This window comes from Gracilinanus agilis, chromosome 1 (assembly GCF_016433145.1).
Source record: "Gracilinanus agilis isolate LMUSP501 chromosome 1, AgileGrace, whole genome shotgun sequence".
NCBI lineage: Eukaryota > Metazoa > Chordata > Mammalia > Didelphimorphia > Didelphidae > Gracilinanus > Gracilinanus agilis.
In genome coordinates, this window is record NC_058130.1 from 268,989,971 (window position 1) to 269,000,684 (window position 10,714).

The following is a 10,714-nucleotide window of genomic DNA, read 5'->3' on the forward strand; positions in this document are numbered from 1 at the left end:
TCTTATAGCAAAGAATTTTTAATAAAAAAAAGTTTTCAGCAAAAGAGATCAATGCCTTGAAAAAAATCTGACATTATAATGCAATATTCCACATCTACCGAAAGTTCCCACCCAAAGGAGCCGAAGGGGGTGTCTCCTCGTATCCCATATTTGAAGTCAAGTTTGTCTCACAGCATTAATTTTTAGTTATAGTGGGATAATTGTTCTTTTATTTTAATTATTGTAGTCAGTGTATTTTATTTTCCTGGCTCTTGATTACTCCATTTTTCTTCAGTTTGTATAAAATTTTTTCATATATTTTCATATATTCATCATGTTTGGGTTTTTTTGCAGAGCAGTAATATTCCATTATAGTCATATACCAGTTTGCTTAGCTTTTCACCCAGAAGATTCTTGGATTCTCATTCTTTACTCCCACAAAATGTTTCTGTTAGTGACTTCCTTTGGGTATATTCCTAAGAAAAGAATCTCTTCAAAGGCTATGGTTGTCTTTATTATTTGCATAATTCCAAATTGCTTTCCAAAATGATTGTGCCAGTTCACAGCTCTACCAGCAATGCATTAGTATACCTGACTTTTCTATAGTTCCGTCCAGCTTTGACTAGTCCCATCTTTGTACATCTTTGCCAATTTGCTGAGTGTGTAGTGTAAACTCTGGATTGTTTTGATTTCTATTTTCTTATTAGTGATTTAGAGCATTCTTTGACATGTTTAATAGTTTATGATTCTTCTTTTGGGAACTGTTCATTCTGTTCGACCACTTGTGACCGATGTTATTTAATTAAAAATTTTAAAAAACCATTACATTTATAGAGAATTTATAAATTTATAAACCTGGGTTGCTTCTTTTTTGCTTACTTTCTCCATTTTACATATAAAGAAAGGAGACCTCAGTGAATTAAGTGAGTTGAGTGATTCATCCATGGTCATATGGCAAGTAAATGTCTGAGTAAGGATCCAAACCTCATGTCTTTCCAAATTTAAGTCCAAAACCATTCCAATATGCCCTACCAAGGTAGGGAACCACCTGTCCCATAAAGTCAAAGTGTAAATTATTTAAAACACAAGCATATCCAGAATAAGAACTTTATTATTATGACATTTAAAAATTTTTTTTAATTTTAATTTTTTTTAACCCTTACCTTCCCTCTTGGAGTCAATACTGTGTATTGGCTCCAAGGCAGAAGAGGGGTCAAGTGACTTGCCCAGGGTCACAAAGCTGGGAAGTGTCTGAGGGCAGATTTGAACCTAGGACCAACTGTCTCTAGGCCTGGCTCTCAATCCTCTGAGCTACCCAGCTGCCCCCCTATTATTATGACATTTTAAAGAAAGATGTTAAATTGACCTTTATACTTAAGGAAGCTTCCATAAGTTTATTTGACATTTTCATAATATCACTGAATACCCAGAGCTTTCTCCAAAGCTTCCCAGGAAAGGGAATACAGTCAGCCACATCACTGAGCTTTGCTCTAAGTATCCAAGTCAAAGCCTAGGGAAGGCTCGCATAGAAAAACCCATTGCTTTTGTGCTGTCTCAGAAATTTGTCCAGTTATATAAAAGGTGAGTCCTATTAAGTGATTACCTGAAGGGGCAGACCGGTACAGTGGATTGAGAGCCAGGCCTTAGAAGAGAGAGGTTCTGGGTTCAAATGTGACCTCAGACACACTTCCTAGCCTGATCAAGTCACTTAACCCTCTATTGCTTTGCCTTTATCACTCTTCTGCCTTGGAACCAATACACATTGTTGATACTAAGACAGAAGGTAAGGGTTTTAAAAAGAAGAGTAATTACCTGAACATATTAATAACTTTATTTGAAGAGAAATGATTAAAAAATATGTGCTGACATATATATAATTGGTTTGTAATTTATCTTTTCAGTATTAACTCCTTTTAACTAGATTTTTCTTTGTTTAAGATGAATGTGCTTTGTTTATAGTTGCTTTCTGGAGTTTGGGGTAGCATTTGCTGAAGGTATACATGAAAAGGAGTATTCCATCCTCAACAAAAATCCCTTTTATATCTCATATTTAGTTTTAAAAGTTTGCCCTTGGGGCATGGGAGAGATGAAAATGGGCTCAGAATGGTCATTGTCCATTCAGTTTCTCAACTTATTAGGTCAGAATCATGATCATTAATAGAATAAAGATTATTTTATGAAACTTTGAAATATGTAAAACAGTCAGTGCTTGAAGATTGAACAGTGGATATACATAATTAGCTTGTCCTATGAATTGTCATGCTCTTATGTAGTAAAGATACTTTGGTAAGTATATTTATTAACCAGGTGAAAGGACCCTGCTAGCCAGTAAGGTAAACCCATGTTGGGAATTGTTACGGGGAATTTTTGTTACTTTAATGAGTGCTTGTTTGTTTTTAAACTAGGATGGTGACGAAACATTCAATCGTGCTAAGCTTCTGAATATAGGCTTTCAAGAAGCCTTGAAAGAATATGACTATGACTGCTTTGTATTTAGTGACGTAGATCTGATTCCTATGGATGATAGGAATACCTACAGATGTTTTGAACAGCCGAGACACCTCTCTGTGTCAATGGATAAATTTGGATTTAGGTAAGATAACTTTCAAGTATGAAGGTTTAAATTATATTTGTTCATTTGTCTCCCATCTTATTGCATGCTTAAGAACACATTATGCTGATTATAATGTTCAAGGTGGGAGATTATAGGAGTGGAGTATTACCTCCTCTATTAGACAAGGTTGGTGTTGTAATTCATTAGACAACTTCCTGAAACAGAGATTTTTTTCCCCCTTCATCTCTCCCTTTTTCCTTTTCTTCCTTCTGTCCTCCCTCCTTCCTTCCTCCCTTTTCCTTCTTCCTTCCATCCTTCCTTTTTTCCCTCTTTCCTTCCTCTCTTTTTTCCTTCCTTTCCTTTCCTTTCCTTTCTTCCCTCCTTCTTCCCTCCTATCCTTTTTTCCCTCCTTCTTCTCTCCCTCCCTTTTTTCTTTTATTCCTTTCCTTCCCTCCCTTTTTCTCACCTCGACCTTCTGTCTTACTACCAATTCTAAGACAAGAAGGTGGCAAGAACTAGGCAAATAGGATTAAGTGAATTGACTCACCCAGAGTCACACAACTAGGAAATGTCTAAAGCCATATTTGAACCCAAAATCCTCCTGACTTCAGACTTGGCTCTTTTATCCACTTGCTATCCAACTCCCCCCACCCCCCCTTTTATTTATTTACTAAAATATGTATCTTCAAAAGCAGGGCATTTTTTTAAACCCTTACCTTCTGTCTTAGAATTGATTCGAACCCAGGACCTCCTGGTTGCCCCTCAGAAAAACTTTAAAAAAGACAAAACTTTTAGAAAGTGTAGAAGTGGAGCAAAAATTAAAATTAATGCACATGGGGCAGCTGGGTAGCTCAGTGGATTGAGAGCCAGGCCTAGAGATGGGAGGTCCTAGGTTCAAATCCTGCCTCAGACACTTCCCAGCTGTGTGACCCTGGGAAAGTCACTTGACCCCCATTGCCCACCCTTACTGCTCTTCTGCCTTGGAGCCAATACACAGAAGTTAAGGGTTTTAAAAAAAAAAAAAAACAACAACAACAACAATAAAAAGTGTAGAAGCAGTTTGGCTTGATAAGTAGAGGGCTGGCTTTGGAGTAGGATAAGATTCTAATCTGACCTCCAGGTAGTTGTATGATTTGGGCCAGTACCCTCTAGGCATTTCACTAATACTCTTATGTTACAAAGATAAGTTGCTTCGGTAGATCTTGAGATGTTCCACTTAGAATTCCTTGCACTAGTGAATTCACAGATTTCATCTCTTCTCTCCTCCCTAAAGGCATTTTCACTTTCTGTGAGGTGTGGGGTTGTTTTTTTTTGGGGGGGGGTGGGGGAGGGTTGGCCCTGAATCTCCCATTCTTTATCCTCACTTAATTTCACTTTGAAAAATTAATTTAGTTTGTAAGAGACATCCATTGTAGTAGAGTTAATAGAGGATAATTTCATACTTTTAGGTACTCTTAAGAATGCAGAAATCTAGATAAATCTCTGAACCTTGGACTGAGGGGGAGAAATTAGGCTTATGTCTCACCTCAACCACTAATTCTTTTTTCTTTTTTAAACCCTTAACTTCTGTATATTGGCTCCTTGGTGGAAGAGTGGTAAGGGTCGGCAATGGAGGTCAAATGACTTGCCCAGGGTCACACAGCTGGGAAGTGTCTGAGGCCGGATTTGAACCGAAGACCTCCTGCCTCTAGGCCTGACTCTCAATCCACTGCCCCTCAACCACTAATTCTTGATGAAGGCTTTCATAAGTGATTAACTTTTCTGAAGAAAGAGAGAATTCTGGTTTTGACATCCTTAAGAGGTTGTGAGACCTGATAGCTCAGGTAATATCCACAAAGATTTTAGTGACTTAAAATATCTTGTTGATATAAAATTATCAGATTGCTTACGCTCTCAGGGAGCTGAGGAGTGGAGAAAGGAGAATAAGAGGGAGAGAGAGAATTTGAAACTCAAAAATTCTTTAAAAATTTAAAAACAAATGTTAAAAATTGTTTTTACAGGTAATGGGGGTGGTATAAAATAATATATCTTTGGAGGCAGCTAAGTGATGCAGTGGATTATTAGCCAGGCCCATAGATGGGAGTTCCCTGGGTTCAAATCTGTCCTCAGATATACTTCCTAGCTCTGTGACCCTGGGCAACTCCATATTGCTCTTCTGACTAAGAACCAATGACAGTATTGATTCTAAGATGGAAGATAAGGGTTGGTTTTTTATAGATATTTTTGTTGAATTAGATTGTTTATAAAATCTTTGAGAAATTGTTCCTCTTCTCTCTGTCCCCCAAATGGAAAAGAAAAATGAGTGTTAAGATGTATTTATGGAATGTAAAATCATTTGTACTATCTTTTTACTTCTTTCCTCCTCTTCTAGATTACCTTATAACCAGTATTTTGGAGGTGTCTCTGCTTTAAGTAAAGAACAGTTCCTCAAAATAAATGGATTTCCTAATAACTATTGGGGTTGGGGAGGTGAAGATGATGATATTTATAACAGGTAAATATTCAACTTGTTTGTAAATAGCCATTAAAAAAATGTCTGCCACCCTTAGTGCATTTCTTCCTTCCCTTGATCACTTTCAAATTTTGGGTCTCCAGTGCTAGATCACCCTGAGAGAACTGGAAAAAAATTTTTTTTTTAAATTATTATAAACTTAAAACAGAAACAGTCAAATTGGCCTATAAAACAGGGGGCAAAATCTTACCCAAATTCCATGGCTTTTTAGACAGAATCAAAAGAGAAAACAAACAATAAAATGTTTTTATATTTCATCTACTTCTAGCTCCATCAGAAACTTCCATCATTAGCCCCATTTTTCTTTTTTTTAATGTAACAAAAATTTATACCTGTGTATATATGGTGATGATTTCATTCTGCATCACCTTTATCTTTCTGTTATTCCATGTGTGTCTCACATTTATCTTTTTTATGGCACTATTCTGTCAATAATTTATTTAGCCATTTCCCAATTATTGGACATACAGATTTTTCCAATTTCTTAATTATGAAAAAATAAAGCAATTATGATTTTTCTGTTCAAATACATCCCTTTCTCCTTTTTATCCTATTTTAAAATAGAAGCCTGACAATGAAATTCCTAAGGCAAAAAGCATAGTTTCGTGATTTTTATTGGGTTATTATAATACTGCTTTCCAAAATATTTGCTTCAGTATCTACTAAAAATGTAGTAGACTTCCTGTTTCCCCATGTTGGATTCTATCTCAGCTTTTAACATTTTTGTCATTCTAATCAATTTAAGGTAATATCCTAAAATTGTCTTCTTGTTATTGGTTTTTTGTTTTTGTTTTTTAAGGACCTGAAATTTATAATTCAACTTTATACAGTTTAGTAAAACTCATCAGTTTATGTGATTATGAAAATTACCTTTGTCTATAAAATCCAAATAATGGATTTGGAAAGCAGTTTCCAAAATGTTACTGATGGGAATTTTGTGAGTGTTTAAAAAACATCATTTATATTAAATTGTTTAGTTAAAAAATAATCAAAAAACATTTTAAAGTATATGTCTTACATGTACTCACATTTATAGTAGTTAACATATGTCATCCTCAGTCATAATGAACCACAGTGTGTGTGTGTGTGTGTGTGTGTGTGTGTGTGTGTGTGTGTGTGTGTGTGTGTGTATTTTCAAGGTATTACATTGCCAACCATATCCCACAGTGCTCCCCCTTATATAATTTATACCCCAGCCACATTCACCTGTCTTTCAAAGTACAACTTAAATACCATCCTTTTCATGAAATCAATCCTTTCCTAACCCTCCCAGCTAAAATTTATCTCTCCCTCTTAGGAATTTTCCTAGTATTTTATCACTCTTTTAGGTCAATAAAACATTTTATTTTGCAGGGTCAGTTTTTGTTTGCTTTCCTTATCTCTGGCTATAAGCCCCTTGAGAACAGGGTAGGGCCTTATTTATTTTTGTCTCTTTTCCACACATAGTACAGTGCTCTGAACTCATAGATTACCAAATAAATATCCTTTGAATGAATCATTGAATTCTAAGAAACCATGAGTAAGTGCTATAAATGTGCTTTGTAGGGGAGAGTTCAAAAGAAATAAGATGAATTTAATGAAAAATAGTTTGTGTATGTTTTAACTTGTCAACCTCGATCACACAGAGTCACAGTGCTTCACATTTTCAGGGGAAAGCTTTTATTTTTAAAATGAAAACAGAATTTTAGCTCAAGGAGTGGCAAAAGTGGAAAAGAGTTCTAACTGGTTACACTAAGTTCTATCATCTTTCTGTTTGATGAATTGATGTAACTACAAAATGTTGAGTTGCAGTATGGAGTTAAGTAGTTATTGGGTCATTTATTTGATTCTATCCTAGTAAAGGAGTATTTGGCAAATCATTGTACCATGCTTTTTTACCATTTCCTTGTGAGAATGACTATTTTCTTTTTTAAAACACTTACAGATTAATTTATAAAGGCATGTCTATATCACGCCCAAATGCTGTCATTGGAAAATGTCGGATGATCCGCCATTCAAGAGACCAAAAAAATGAGCCCAATCCACAAAGGTGTGTTTCCCATTCCTTTCTCTAGATGGTTTAAGTTGATAACATTTAGACATTCAAGAGCTAGTTACTTGAGAAAAGAGTGGGAAGAGGACTAGAATAGCAGCCTAGATTTAAACCTGGAGACACCTTGACAGTTTGCTGTATTTGTGTCATGAGATTATCCTCTCCTTAGATACTTTTATATTGCTCCATCCTGAGCTCTGGGAACTGAGAATGAACTGTCTTTAGTCTCGATTCAAGAATATCTTTCCTCTTGTTCCAGCTAGATTAATTCAAACTCCAGCTATTGGCAGTCATTCCAAGCAGAGAAAATAAGGGAAGGAAAAAGAGGAGGAAAAAAATGGTAGTAACTCTTCTTCAGAGCTGGATTTTGACACCATTGTCTTTTTTTCTGTTTACAGATTTGACAGAATTGCACACACTAGACAGACCATGAACTTTGATGGTTTGAACTCACTTACCTACCAGCTTTTGGAGATTAAAAGATACCCTCTCTATACCAAAATCACAGTGGATATTGGGTCACCAAGTTAGCATCCAAGTGAGCTCAATGAAAGACCTGAAAACAATCAAGGACCTATGTTGCCTCTCTTTGTAAACTTGCTGGGATTTTTTTTTCCAACTTTGCCTTTTGTTTTACTGTTTTACTACAATCAGAATGAACAAGAATGCCTCATGTAATTATTCAGAAACTTTTCCAAATCACTAGGACGAGTGGGACTTTTTGCCCCCAACTTGACTCAGCACGTGACTTTTCTAGCTGTAAGTTTTAAGAGACTGTATATAAGCATTTTTGGTTATTTATGCCCTTGTTGGAGACTATCTGATTATGGTTCTTAACAGCCTACCCTGCAATAAGTTGTCCATTGAGAAGAGCTAAAAATCACTGTGTTCTTAGCTTCAGTGATTGGTGATTAATTCCAAATGATCAATCTTGCCAAATTTTCATGTGATATATAAGAATTTTGCTTTAAATTTGTTGTAATATTTAATTTTATGAAGGACTGGAAAATGCTGCTAAAATTGGTTTACAAGTTTACATTTTGGGAAATCAGTTGCCAGATCCCAATCAGCTTGTAAGGGCTAATAAGGCCCTTTAAGAACCAAAGGAGGTATTAGAGAAAGTCCCCATGGGGCTGCTGAAAAGCCCTCTCCTTTTGCAGGTTTATACCTTAGGCTTTAGTCAGCATCATCCATCATCATCCTCTGTCATGCATCAACCTGCTTTGACTCCAACCTTCTCATCACTGACTATTCCTCATCCTCATTTCTTTGCTGTATTCCTTCCTCTGCTGCTGTGTTCTTAGGTCCCTGGCTCCCAAATAGTGCCTTGATTGAATCTGCTTGGCTGGCCTTGTCAGATTGGTCGCTTGTTTCTTCTCCCAGGTGGATTTCCCCTAGTACTTGATTTGAACGTTGCTTTTTTTTCTTCTTTGTGCCACAGATGAGCCTAGCTTGCTCATCACCAATCCCAAATGGGTCTTGCTCTCTCCTAGCATCAGTGAAGCTTGTCTATCCCAGAGCTCCACCATGGTTTATCCTGGAAGTAAACTGGCCATGAGTTGATGGTATGATAGATCTCATAACTTCCCTTTATGCATTAAAATGTTACCCTATACAGGGAGATTCTAGCTGTCATGAGTCAGTAAGGAAACTGAGTTGAGGATGCATTTGCCTTCAGTCCTAAGTTGTATTCTTTGCCAAAGAGTCTTGAAGTTCCCTGATTCCGGGTTCAGATGTCCACCCTGTCTGTATCTCCCCCCTGCCCAACAGCTTCCTGTACCAATATTTTCCCTGAAAAATTGAATAGGAAGATAGAGGAACTTTCTGATTTTTTAAAGCTTTACTGTAAACTATTACCGCACCTCTTAACACATGGACTGTTACATAAGACTATCTCTACATCTGATCTTAGCCAAAAGGCAATCCCAAGACTATCTCTGTATGGGATTCTCCACAAATGCCTCATTCCTCTACCTTCACTATCCTATCTTAGTGCCCTCATTGTAGTCATGGCCACCCTTCCATGGTCAAGCAGGACTTCCTGTAGTCTGAAGTTACATCAACACAGAATCCTACCTTATTATTCCCTTTCTAGTTAAACTCATACATGAAAGGAATCCCCACCATACCCAACAAGTGGTCATCCAACCTTGCTTTGAGGACTTCAAAGGAGAGAGAACCTATCACTCAAGTCATTCTATTTTAGATTGCTGTCATTGTTGGGAAGTTTTTCCTGTCATCAAACCTAAATATACCTCTGCAACTTCTACCCATTGCTGTTGGTTCAGATTTTCTGGAACAGTCTAATCCCCTTTCCACCTGAGAGTCCTTCAGATACCTGAAGACAACTGTTGGGTCACCCTTAAGTCTTCTCCAGGCTAAATATGTCCAGTTCCTTCAAATAATTTTCATATGACATGACTTCAAGATCCTTTACTATCCTGGTTGCCTTCCTCTGGACACTCTTTCCAGTTTATCAATATTGTTCTTAAACTAGGGCACCCAGGACTAAATGCAGGACTCCAGATATGATCTGATAAAGGCAGGGTACAGTGGAACTATCCCCTCCCTGTTCCTGGAATTTATGCCTCTCTTAATGCATCTCCAATGATTGCATTAGCTTTTTTTGGAAGCTGTATCACACTGCTGACTCATAGAGCTTAGAATCCAATAAGACCCTAGCTTCTGTCCATGCCTTTCTCATTTTTTTACTTTAGAATTTTTTTTTCCTTTTTAGTGCAAGTACAAAACTTTACTTTCATCCCTTTTAATTTGCCAAAGATAGAACTAGGAAACTCACTAGCTGCTGATAATCTTAGGGAAAAAAAAACTCCAAAATTAATTAATTAATCTTAGGGCTATCGTGCCGTCATTGTAGTCATGGACACCCTGCCTGCTCTAGCCTTTCCCTTAGAGATATCTTTTGGCTAAGTTCTCCCCGCATAGGTGACTACAACCCTTTGTTCACCTCATATTTCAATATCCTGTCTGTTGCTCTAAAGTAAAGAAAATACTTTTCCTTTGCTTATTGTTACAAAGAACTGGTGAATGGATTTTGCCACTTGGATATTATTATAATATTTGGACTATTATGCCTCCCATCACCAGCACAAATGGTAGGGGTGTCTTCCCCAAATTTAACTTTTTTTCTGCATAGTCACCATTGATGTCCTCACTCCTCATTCCACTCCAAGTATGACTTTTACCCCCTCTTCCACAGTCCCGCCTCCCTGCCCTTTCCCCATATAATTACCTGGGTTAGGAACTAGACGCTATTCAGACTATCAAACCATCTTTTAGTAGACAAAAGGTAGGCTATAAATAGAATATAAATAGTAGAGGATCCAGCATAATTCAGTATCCACACCCAGGAAGAATAGTCTGGATCATGAAACAATTGGCCTTTCTCTTCTAATTCCCACTCCTCTTTCTGCCAGTCTTTTTCTTGAAGCTTAAATGGACCTATCCCTCCACCTACCATTATTATTTTATATACATCTCTATTGTTTTGGGTATTATGGTGAAGTTAAAGTTTGTGATTTAGACCATCCTTGACTCTCGACCTCTATGGCAGCTATAGTACATCTTCCGTAGGAAAGAAAGACTAGGAACTGACTGCATTCTAGGATACTCTTAG

The 10,714-nt window shown here is 37.0% G+C and overlaps 1 protein-coding gene across 1 annotated transcript in view; it reads left to right on the forward strand.

The window, feature by feature from the left end:
- The window catches only part of B4GALT1 (beta-1,4-galactosyltransferase 1), a 33,102-nt gene extending 25,494 nt beyond the window's left edge, over window positions 1-7,608 (forward strand). The window contains exons 3-6 of the mRNA XM_044679869.1: window positions 2,385-2,572; window positions 4,905-5,027; window positions 6,970-7,074; window positions 7,476-7,608. Coding sequence (XP_044535804.1) covers window positions 2,385-2,572; window positions 4,905-5,027; window positions 6,970-7,074; window positions 7,476-7,608 — 549 coding nt within the window. The remainder of the gene's footprint in view (window positions 1-2,384; window positions 2,573-4,904; window positions 5,028-6,969; window positions 7,075-7,475) is intronic.
- Window positions 7,609-10,714: the final 3,106 nt, after the last annotated feature.